The 12506-nt window shown below is 48.0% G+C and overlaps 1 protein-coding gene across 4 annotated transcripts in view; it reads left to right on the top strand.

Annotated features, from left to right (window-relative positions):
* The window catches only part of LOC119863613 (aryl hydrocarbon receptor-like), a 165171-nt gene that overhangs the window by 81239 nt on the left and 71426 nt on the right, over positions 1–12506 (top strand). For 3 of the 4 annotated variants that reach the window (XM_038422304.2, XM_043505752.1, XM_043505753.1), the window contains exon 3: positions 2718–2833. In XM_038422304.2, the coding sequence (XP_038278232.1) occupies positions 2718–2833 (116 nt within the window). Of the gene's footprint in view, positions 1–2717; positions 2834–12506 lie in introns of those variants that run through there. The other variant, XM_043505754.1, reaches the window with a different exon arrangement.

Below are 12506 nucleotides of genomic sequence, written 5' to 3'. Positions count from 1 at the left end.
TCTCATGGGGGCCCTGCCATTGGGCCAGAAGCTTGCTTTCTGCCGTGGGTACCAAAACCATCACCCAATCCCCTGGTTCGAACCGTCAGACTTTTGCCTGGCGATTGTAGTGAGTTTGCTGGACCTCCTGCACCTTTTCCAAATGTTCCCGTACAACGGGGGTGACCCGGGCTATCCGGTCTCGCATCTGCAACACATGGTCAATTATATTTCTCCCCTCATTGCATTCCTCTTCCCAGATCTCTTTGGCAATATCTAGTATGCCACGGGGGTGGCGCCCGTATAATAACTAAAAGGGGGAAAACCCAGTTGAGGCCTGAGGTACCTCCTGGATTGCAAACATAAGGTAGGGTAGTAGGGCGTCACAATCCTTCCCGTCCCGACTTACACCTTCCGTATCATCGCCTTGAAGGTTCAGTTAAACCTTTCTACCAGCCCATCGGTTTGCGGATGATAGACTGAAGTCCTCAGGGCATGTATATGAAGCAGTGTACAGAAGTCCTTCATTAACTTCAACATAAATGGGGTTCCTTGGTCTGTTAATATCTCCTCTGGTAGCCCCACTCGGGCAAAGATCCCCACCAACTCTTTAGCTATTGTTTTAGAAGCCATGTTCCGCAGGGGGACGGCTTCTGGGTAGCGAGTAGCATAGTCCAAAACAACCAGTATATATTGGTGGCCCCGAGCCGTCTTCTCCAGGGGTCCCACTAAGTCCATGGCTATTCGCTCAAAGGAGACCTCTATGATGGGAAGCGGGGTACTAAAGGTGCCCTCAAGTCAGGGCAGGGATTGTGCAGCTGACACTCTGGGCAGGGCGCACAGTACCTCCCCACTTCTTCATGTACTCTGGGCCAGAAGAATTGTCGCAAGATCCATGCCAGGGTCTTCTCTACCCCCAAATGCCCCCCAAAAAGATGACTATGAGCCAGACTTAATACAGCATTCTGGTGTTTTTGAGGTACTAGGATCTGCTGTACCTTCTGCCCCTGTACTGGTGCAACCTGGTATAAGAGATTCTTCTTCATTATGAAGTAAGGTCCTGGTCCCTGGGTTTTCCCTTCCACGGGAACCCCATCTATTTCGGTCACCTCCTTCCTAATGTTGTCATCCTTGGGTCTTCAGCCTGGTTCTGACCAAAATTTCCTCTCCCGGGGCTAATCTGCCTGAGATCTAGGGGGCCAGTCTCTGTTGCCTCTCCTGGTTCAGAGGTGTTAGGGTGTGGGTCAGACTTGGGTGCTTATCCCTCCGAGGTGGCCTCCTTTTCAGCTGCTTGGGTCCGCCTACCTACGAGAGCCACCCTCTGGCTTTGGGCCAGTATTCGGGTTCCCAAGGCCTTAGCTGCCCTCCTTTCCCTTTTCATCTTTCTACGCTGTCTGGGAGTGGAGAACAAATCTGGGGATATTTCAGAGAAGGTTGGGGGTTGACAGTCGACTGTGGATGCCTCACTACTTTCAGGGCTTCCCTCTTTCTCCAATCCCCCTACCGGGAGTAAGTCTTCAAACCCTGGGAAGTCCCTCCCTATGAGCACCAGGTATGGGAGTTTAGGGACTACCCCTGCTGCTACCTCAGTAGTGTTTCCCTGAATCTCGATTTTTACTGGGATGGTGGGGTAATAACCAACTGTCCCATGGACGCATGTTATCCCCGTATGCTTAACCCACAGCAGCTGACTACGCTTCACAAGCTTCCCCGAGACAAGCGTAATAGCACTCCCCGAATCAACCAGTGCTGTGGTCTCTACCCCATTTAGCTTCACTAGTCTGGTGTACATATGTGGGGTTAGTGAGACTCCCCACAAGGTGGATTAGGGAACATGGGTCTGCCCAGTTCCCCATGTTACACTGCATAGGCTCCTCGGCATTGGGACACTGTGCAGCTATGTATCCCCACTCCCCGCAGGCATAACATCGGTATGGAGCCCTAGGCGTTCCCCGGTCTCTTGGTTTGGGCAGTCTAACATCACAATCCTCTTCTCCCTCAGTATTCCAACTCTTTGTGGCTTCTGGTGGGCCTTCAGCCCCTCTTTTTCCATCTGGGCTCTCCCAGTCACCCGAGCTCTAGGGCCTGGTGCTGCTAGTTTAACCCGTGGTGCCTCTTCCCTAACTGGTCGGGTCAGCTCCCTTGCCGTCCTTCACCTCTCTACCAGTGCAACAAACTCATCATAGGTGGAGGGTTTGTTTTGGCTTACCCAGGCACGGAGGTCTGGCGGTAGTCCTCTCATGTACTGGTCAATGACCAGAACCTCTAGTATCTCTACTTTTTTTTTCTTCTCCCACTCCCTTCCCCAAAAGGGACAATGGATCCCTCTAAACAGAGGCCAGAGCTGGGCTGGGGAATCCTTTTTAGCCAAAGGACAGATTTTGACAATTGCAAACCAACTGAAAGCAAACATACCTTTAAAAATAGTGACTGTTTGAAGTTAGTGGTAAATGTCATCATATGTGATAAGAACTTGGACACTTCTCTCTAGTGGCCTAGGGCAAGGCTTTAGCTGCTGTTTGCACAGGTCTTAAGTGCCTCTTGCTTTCATGGTATATGCCTCTACCATACACACTCTGAACAGGAAAGCAAGCAGCTGGCAAGCAACGCATGCTTCCTTTAAAGAAGCAGCACCTAATCAAACTGTGAACAAATTGTTTGAGGTAAAAGAATCTGACAGCAGTGATTCTGTAAAAATTATTTCAGCACTAACATCGCTTTACTTTGCTTCATTGCAGTTGTCCTGAAGAGTCACTGCTCCAAAGGGGGAGCAGAAGGGAATGGTGACCATGACAATGGGAGGACCTCGGGACTGCCTGACAGAATCATACCAGAGGGTGAATTGCTATTACAGGTTGGTGCTTCAGGCATTTTCTCTACAATCAAGTCTGTTTGCAAGGCTTATTTGGGCATTTCCCCTCTCTCTCTCTCTCTCTCCCACCTTGGCTCCTGTGCATTTACTTTGTGGTAGAAACGGACAAATGTTTGGTTCAAAATGTGACTGACAAAAAAAAAAAGACCATGCAGTCCCTGGTTGCCTTGTTATTTCAGCCTGCAGAAATCAGTCCAGCCTCTTATTTAACACCTCACAGTGGAGCATGGTGTAAAGATACAGAGCTTGATTCTCCACTGCTTTGCACCTTTTGTTGTCACTAGCACTGGTGTAAAATGGAAGTACTGATGGAGTATTACATCCTGTTTGAACACACATAAAAGGCAGTAAAGAGTCATTTACAATTTACCATTCTTCCCACTCACTTCCATGGGAGTGGACTTGGATCATTTCAAACCATCTGCAGCTAGCTGCCATAAATGGGCGTTTAACCCACACACCTCCTGGATGTGGTGTTCTGTCCCATGTAATGGCACTGAGACCACTTAGAGAAAGCAATTAATGAGTCTGCTCTATAGCCTTAGCTATCAGCCAGTTGGCTTTTAGCTCATGTGGTAGAGGCTCATGCACTAAGCTCCAGAGATCCCCGGTTTGATCCCACCCATCGACGACCGTTGGTTTTACAGGCACACAGAGTTTTTTGTTTTTTTTTTTTAAGACAAAACCCAGTGTTGTTCTTTGAATGGTCCCTATTGTATTCCAGTGTGGGTTATGCATGCACCCCTAGTTGGAGAATTTGGAAGTAGTGTTTGTTGGTCTGTGCATGTGCCCTGACTTGCCTCAAGCTTCTATTTAAGGCAATAAAGGGGCGGGGTAGACTACCACATCTCCAGTTCTCCTTACTGCCATATAGTCCAGGTTCAAACCTTCCGTGTCCTCCTCTCTGGAGTTCTAATTATGGTTGGAAATAGCTTTACTAGTTTTATTTCTTTTCTAGTTTTTAACAGTTTAATCTAGATTTCAGGGACTTTCCCCATTACTCCCCACCCTGTACCCCTGTTCAAGTACCAGACTATGCCCAGGACTGCAGGCTTCAAACTCTACGCCTCTTGCCTGTGATCCTTTTCAATGAGCTGTGACCATCAATGCTGCTCTATTGCTTGAGTGGGAGAAGCTCACATTGCAGCTAGGTGCAGTATTTGTCAGTCCTTCCCCAGCCATACCTGAGAAGGCTCAGCAATTTGTCTCTGCAAGTATCTCATGGAGATGGCCATGAGATGGCATCAAACCCAGGCCAGGAACTGCCGCAGACATCGGTCTGATTCAGCAAGGAGTGCGCCTCCCACTGCTACATCTGACTCTGGTACTGGCAGAAGGAAAAGATTAAATGCCCCTTACGCCAGGCAGATGCGGATCCATGAATGCACCCCAAGAAACCTGGCTGGATCTAGAGTCTCCTCCTTCAGGACCCTCCACTTCCAGAGAACTCACATCCTGCCATGGGCTATGCCTGCGGTACAGATTCTCATGCTTTCCTTGCATGTTATACGCCGTCCATCGGCTCCAACGGTACCATCATTCAAACCAGAGTCCACCTCTTCCCATGAATTGGAACCGAGGGAAGAATCATCCTTACCATCCTGCTGTAGCTCACGAAAGCTTATGCTCAAATAAATTTGTTAGTTTCTAAGGTGCCACAAGTGCTCCTTTTCATCCTGCTACTATGAACCATCACAGAGACCAGCACGCCCCAGGCAAATCCAACACTTGGAATTGCACTAAGAAATGAACTGGAAGCTAATGCAGTTTACTTCTCATGTCTTGCTTACAACACTCCTGCTGAGACATCATAGAATGATGTTCACTTTTTTTGCAACAGTGTTACACTGTTGACTCATATTTAGTTTGTGATCCACTATGACCCACATCCCTTTCCGCAGTACTCCTTCCTAGATAGTCATGTCCCATTATCTATGTGTGAAACTGATTGTTCCTTCCTAAGTGGAGTACTTTGCATTTGTCCTTGTTGAATTTCATCCTATTTACTTCAGACCATTTCTCCAGTTTGTCCAGATCATTTTGAATTTTAATCCTATCCTACAGAGCACTTGCAACCCTTCCCAGCTTGGTATCGTCCACAAACTTTATAAGTGTACTCTCTATGACATTATCTAAATCATTGATGAAGATATTGAACAGAACTGGACCCGAACCGACCCGTGCAGGACCCCACTCGTTATGCCCTTCCAGCATGACTGTGAACCACTGATAACTAATATCTGGGAACAATTTTCCAACCAGTTATGCACCTACCTTATAGTAGCTCCATCTAGGTTGAATTTCCCTAATTTGTTTATAAGAAGGTCATGCGAGACAGTATCAAAAGCCTTATGAAAGACAAGATATCCCACATCCACCGCTTCCCCCCATCCACAAGGTTTGTTACCCTGTCAAAGAAAGCTATCAGGTTGGTTTGACAAAATTTGTTCTTGATTGCTTAATTATTTGCTCCATTATCTTTCCGGGTACAGAAGTTAAACTGACTGGTCTGTAATTCCCTGGGTTGTCCTTATTTCCCTTTTGTATAGATGGGCACTATATTTGCCCTTTTCCGGTCTCCTCCTCCTTCGTGAGACTTCCTTTGCTGCCTGAAGACATGGCTTCAGTCCATGTACTCACCAAACTGTCACTCTATGAACTTCATGCTGATAGTCCCATCCACAGTACTGTTATCCCTCCTATAGTGGAGAGACCCACATCACGTGTGCATGGGAGTCCCCTTTCTTCCCTCTTTCCCCAGACAAAACTAGCATCACTGTTAGGCGGGGGAGCATATAGAGACAACCCATATGACACAAGGTATGTGGCCACCTCAAGAATCCAGGTTGTACATCAATATCCTAGAACTTAGAGTAGTAAGATTAGTGTGTGAATCCTTTTCTTCCACTCATCCACTTGCATCATGACGAACAACACCAATACGGTCTTTAATATGAAAAAACAAGGGGGAGTGAGATCCGTCGCTCTCGTGCAGAAACTGTCAATCTCTTGAACTGATGTTTCAGCAATCAGAGCACCCTATTTTCCAGGGACGCAGAATGTGGTTACTCAGCAGATACTTTGCAATCAGTCACAAATGGGAACTTCAGGATGCAGTGCTACATGATATCTTCACACAATGAAGGATCCCAACTAGGGACCTACTTTGCTTCTCAGACAAACAGCAAGTGCACCACATACTTCTCCAGGAAAGCTCCCGGTTATCACTCCCAGGGTGATGCCCTCCTTCTCTCCTGGTCAGACCAGCTCAGCTATGCCTTCCCTCCTCTACTTCTCCTATCTTGAGTGCTCCACAAAATCTATTGAAACAAGGCAACATTCATTCTGATTTGCCCCCTTCTGGCCCAGACAATTCAATTCTGGTTCCCCAATCTCCTGCGCATGTCAATCCATGCACCAAGCCCCCAACCCAAACTTCCCTTTGACCGAGTACAATGGTGAGATCAAGCACCACAATCCACATCCAGTCCACCTCAGGACATGGTAGTTGGATGGGCATCACCTATAGAATGGGCATGTTCCTCTGCAGTACAAGACTTTCTCCCTAACACTAGAAAAATTCTACTAGATAATGTTACTGAGCTAAGTGGAGACGTTTTTCGTCTTGGGCACAACATAAAGAGGTTTTACCAGAAGCAACAGAGTCCCCTAATTGTAGTCATGTTCTATCCTTATAGACATTGGGGCTCACGCTCAGCACTTTGAAAGTGCATGTAGCAGCGATCACCACATTCCATCCTCCTGTTCAAGGGTACTCTGCTTTTAAAAAACACCTGCTAACCGCTAGATTGTTGGGTGTTTTTTGAAAGGCCTCCTCAACCGTCCCACCTCTCCAAACGATTGCACCTCAGTGGGACCTGAATCTGGTACTCTTAGTATTCATGAAGTCTCCCTTTGAGCCAATGGCATCTTGCTCCATGAAAGTCACCTTTCTCATGGCTATTACTTCAGCAAGAAGGGTCAGGAAACTCAGAGCTATGAGGGCAGAGCCACCATTTGCAGTTTTCCACAACTACACCCAAATTTCCTACCTAAGGTGATCTCCCAGTTTGACATTAACCAATTCATTCACTTACCAGTTTTCTCCCTGAATCCACACACACCTGCAGAAGAACATTGCCTTCATTCCCTCAACATCCAAGCTCTGGTTTTCGTTCTCTGCAGGTAGAAGACTAATCAAAGTCCCCTAGACTGTTTATTGTGGTAGCAGAGACACTCAGAGGACAGGCCACCTCCACCCAGAGAATGGATTTCTAGCTGCCTTAAACTCTGCTACGAGCTGCTGAATCTACCCCCATCCCTGCCCTCCAAACAGGTACAGGTGTATTCCACTAGAGTTCAAGCTACGATCATGGCCTCCCTTCAGGATGTGCCTCTCATAGGCATACATGGAGCAGCCACATGGAGTTCTGCCCACACCTTCACCACACACTATGCCTTGGTGCAGGACTCACTGGCACACACATCCTTTGGCACAGCGGTTTTTTGCACGACCCTCTTGCCCTCTATCCTTGCACCCTCCTGCAACTTAGGTACTGCTTGTCAGTGGAATACAATAGAGACCATCACTTGAAGAGGTTACTTACCTGTGACTGGAAGGTCTTCAAGATGTGTGGTCCCTATCAGTATTCCACTTCCCACCCTCCTTCCCCTCTGGTTTGGATCTGTCAGATTCACTGTTGGAGGAATTTGAGATATGGTTGGTCCGTCTAGTGCTTTATTGCCTCAGATGGAAGCATGAGGTGAGTTAGGCACATGCATGGACCAAAGGACAGTACTTTTGAATTCTCCAACTAGGGCACATGGCATGCATGCATAATGCACAGTCGAATCCAGATAGGGGATTCACTTACCTGTAACCTCCAGTTACAGGTAAGTAACCTCCCCTCTCCCAGTAACAGGAGAACATAATTAAATATGGTGTCAGAACAAAAAAAAGGAAGCTCTGTTGAATGGCTGTGCATGAAGAAAACTAAGACTGTTTTTAGAAACTTGGTCAAAGTGAGTTATTGCTGAGTAATCAGCGTGTTTTTTGGAATAAGCAAGGAATACTTATTCTCCTTGTTTCTTTGGATTTGTAAATGGGCCAGCTCTACTGCTAAAAGTATGGTCTGACTTCTTCAAAATCTGAAACTTTGCCAACATTTTTATATACACTTCAAACTCTGACAAATGGAAAGGAAAAGAAAATGTAGTGAAAATTTTTTTTGACCTGAGCTATACTTACATGTAGAATATATAAATGCCATTTTGCAAATGAACACAGTGCAAATAAAACTCCAGTTCTCCCTGCCAAAGAAACATAACATGAATCCATACCTGAACAAATACTATTTCCAGTGTGTCCTCCTACAGCCTAGCCCACTTTAGGCTTGGAGTATGGAGATGAGGTCCAAGTTGCTGAAATGTATTGCAGTCATGTACAGACAAGAAAAAACAGATGTGAAAAAGCAACTGGGATGGCACCTTCCAATAAACAATGCATTCTATTCATTGCTGCATGCTGATTGGCCACCTACTGGCTGGCTGCTTCATCCAATCACAGAGGTTGCTGCATTTTAACCATTGGGGAAATCATTTTGGTATGTCTACTGCGTAAAGCCAAAGCATGATCATAAGCAAAACAGCTTTGCATGAAATAAGCCTATGAGGTGCAGGGAGAGGAGAGGAAGATGCTAACCTCGAAATAGGATTTAGCGTCATTGCTACAACCTAGGGTGGGGGTAGTGGCCATGGCCCTCTGTCATCTTCTCTCCATGCAAAGTTTTTTGAGTCAGCAGATCGGGGCTGTGTTTGTGACCCACTATTCTCAGCCTAACCCTCTCCCCTGCCCCTACCCCCACCCACAGCACATAGGAGTCCCCCTTGTACTGCCAAGACCCCTTGCAGCAGAAAAACCGCACCATCAATGTAGGTTGAGCCTCAGATTCCTGTGTAGGGACTGGAATTTGCCAGTTGTTTCTAAAGTACTTTAAAATTCTTTTGTTGAAAGGCCCATGTAAATACATTTGTGGAATGTGAATCTTTCCTTGTCGGGGCGATAACACACTGAAATGCTGTATTTAAGCCAGAATTCCTCACTGAGTCCTTAATCTAAAGTTGGGGTGTTGTTTAAGGTAGATGTTAATGATTCTCGCTCTAAAATCACCAAGCTAGTGTAGCCAAATAATGCTCCCCCTCCCCCCCGAATCTCCAAAATGGCATTTTTTTGCCAAGACTTGCAAGAAAAACTCACCTGGGGGCTTTGGAGACACCCTCAGCACCGGAAGTAATTTGCAAAGGTCTGAACACCTGCACATTGGGCTTGTCAACAAGTGGCCTTCGCAGCCATAACAGTAATGTTGCCTCTTCTGTATCTGTCTGCTGCTCACTAGTGCATGGGGCCCTTCATTGGTGGCTCAGAGGCAGCAGGGTTTCTAGGCACAGGGAGCCACCTGCTCTGCTTTAGAACATTCTACCCCATGCATGCAGTCTGAGATGTCCTGCTGCTTTCCCCAGCTCCCTGCAGTTTTTTTTAAGAGGGGCAGTTTTCCCCGAGGGAGAACTCCTTTTTCTCAGCCTTCCCTCTTCTGAGCTTTCTTTCTCTGCTGTTCCTCTGCTTCGATTCGCTTGCTAAGTTAAGTGAGCTGCTCTGAAGATGGCTGAAAGGGTGCACCAAGAATAGTGTATAGTCAGGTAGAGCGCTACAGGCTTGAAAGCCCCTTTGGCTGCTGGGGATGTCTAGTCCTGCTGATTTCTATGGAGGAAGAGAAGCTAACGGCTGTTAGAAACAGGTGGACATGGCAGAATGAGGAACAAAACCATCTGCAAAAATGCCATTTTTCAGCCTACCTCCCCCATTTCATTTGGCAGCTGTGCTCATGGCCTCCATCTTATCAGAGGCAAGAGAAGGGGAAGGAGACAATCCTACGGTCTTCAGGAGTGCTTTGAAGCTCACAGAGAGCACCCAGCCATCCTCTGGTCCGTCCTCAGTGCTGCTGGGAGTAACAAAACTTGCCCCCTAGGAATGCCCCCCTTTCCTCCTCAGCAATGCCCCCTCTACATGGACCTGGACTGGAGCAGCTGGAGGAGTGTGTTCCTGATTGATCCTTCCCTCGGGGCGTTGGGCACACACTGGCAGTGAACTCCCAGCTATGCATAAGGAAGTGAGAGGAATGGGTGTGCAAGAAGGCCACTTTGCCACTGGAGGAGCGTGCCCTGCTGCCTTTCTCACACTGAGACTCCACAAACACGGAGAGCTGGGATGGAGACTCTGCTCCCTCGTACTGCCTGCATTTTTCTCCAGTGCTCTGCCATGGTCCTGGTACCTCCCATGGTGGCCAGTCCCCCTGCCTGGTGCCTAACTAATGGAGTGATCTGCATGCATGGGGAAGGGTCTCCTCTCCTTCTTGGATGACGAAGGAGAAGGCTGAAGGGAGAGGCTGCATTGCAGAGGGTACCAGGCATGTACCTGCAGCTGCTGTCATTTTGCCCTATGGCTTCAGTGAGGAGCTCTCTGGGCAGCCATGAGGATGACAGAGGCTGGAGAGAATGGTTTGCTGCAGGGGGGGGGGCATTAGGAACCCATTACCTAGCTCTGCACCCTAGCAATTGCTATCTGCATTAGGACCAAGAGGAGCAGCAGCCCATGTCTAGGCAAGGGGGCTCCCAGCAGAAAAGGCTTTCCTTGTTGAACAGGGAGGGGGATCCATGGACACCCTCATACAAAGCTGGCTATGCTTTATCATGAGTGATCTCCTTGAGCCTATCCGTTTAGATTAACAAGAGAAGGTTAAAGGGTGACTTGTTCACAGGCTAAAGTACCTACATGGGCAACAAATATTAATAATGGACTTTTTGATCTAACATGATCCAGTTGCAAATTGAAGCTAGATCAATTCAGATGGGAAAGAAGGCATAATATTTTAACAGTCAGGGTTCTTAACCTTGGGAACAACTTCAGGGCTTGTGGTAGATTTTCAATCACTGGTCACTTTTTTAAAATTAAGATTGGAAGTTTTTTCTAAAAGATAATTCCTGTTTGGACTAGACTGTAATGTGGGGAAGTTCTCTGCTCTGTCGTACAGGAGGTCAGACTAGCTGATCACAGTGATCCCTTCTGGCCTTACCTATGAAGCACAGTGTGTGCTCCTGTGCTTTCCCCACCACTGCTAATTTCTGGGCCTTTTCTTTGTAGTCCGACTGCTATAAGTATTCACTGACTTTTCAATGTTACTGGACAAATTCTTTGCTTAAACCCACTGTCAAACAGCTGAAAGCAGAGTGTGGCCCTTCATGGTCTGTCCCTTCACGTAATTCCCACTCATGCCAATATTTTTGATATAAAATGTTCTTATTTCACACACGCCCTAGAAACATTCAGAAATTAAAGCAAACTGAATTGGTGCAATGATCTCAATTCTAAAGAGTTGATCTTAAACTATGTAGAAACTTCCCTCTCCGAATCCACTCCCTAGTAGAAACCTCTGTAACCAGATGGCTTTGCATTATGTCCTGAAGGTCAGCAAACTCTCTGACTCTACTGGACCCATGGAGAAACCAAGACCCCTCCACTGAGAATACTCTGCCACTGGCCACTATGCAGGGCTGTCCCTAGAGTGGTGCAGGTCCTGGAACAAATCAGCCTGTATGGGCCCCCTAGGGGGCACGGCGTGTGCTGGATCTCCCGCAGGGGCACTCATGGGGGCGCTGGGGCTCCAGCTGCTCCATGGGGCATGGGCCGAGGAGGCTTACCTGGAGCAAGGCACACCCACTCAGTAGTCGGCTGTGCCTGTCCGCTGGGTGCCAGTGTGGGCTGGGACCCACACACTCCCTGGCCTCTGCATTCAAATAAGGATGGGGCCAGGGTGGGCACACAGGGCGGGGGAGCTGCATGTGGAGCACCCTCCTGCCAGCACTGCCCTGGGCCCGGCAGGAACCCAAGGACAAGGCAGGGGCCGTGCCATCTCTGCGCAGGTGCCACGGGGAAACCCACCTGTCTGCACAGCAGCCAGAAACCCCTGACCCGGGCCTGCTGAGCCCCTTCCCCCCACCTATGCCAAATTGTATGAACCACTGGGGGGAGGCGGGGCCAGACACACCACACTGCCTCCTGCTTGCTGGCTGCCTCTGCCTGACAGCTGCTGTCCTCACCTCCTCTGACACCGTGATGACACCCTGCATTGCACTTGGAAGTCAGTTTAAAAGCATGGGACTTGGAAATGTGTTGGAAAGCTTGCAAGAAGTGCCTCCAAGAGATTAAACATGTTCTAGGTCGTACCAATAGCCTGTTCAGCACCCAGCTCACCTCAGGTTCAGGGGAGAGGTATAAAACTTGGCTGTACATGAGGATTGGGCCCTTTGTTTGTTCTACAGAGACTGGTCTGCTCTCCCTGAGGCAGCCAATCCCACCTGATGAGCTGCCAGGAGCTTGAAAGGTGGTTTTCCTCCCCTGGCCTCCCTAGGCAAGAAATGTTCAGCTATTTCTGGGTGCAGCATGCATGGGCTTCCCCTCCCCATCTATCCCTGGGAACAGCCCTGCTACTTGGGGCTTTGTGAAGATTCTGTCAGGGGGAGGAAAGTCAGAGCTGTTGCATAAAACATTCAGACGTTGGTTAACTGGTGATCAATTCAGAGGAGGATTTCTACAAGTGAG

The sequence above is a fragment of the Dermochelys coriacea genome, chromosome 11 (assembly GCF_009764565.3).
Source record: "Dermochelys coriacea isolate rDerCor1 chromosome 11, rDerCor1.pri.v4, whole genome shotgun sequence".
Taxonomy (NCBI): domain Eukaryota; kingdom Metazoa; phylum Chordata; order Testudines; family Dermochelyidae; genus Dermochelys; species Dermochelys coriacea.
This window is presented reverse-complemented; position numbering and strand designations above follow the sequence as displayed.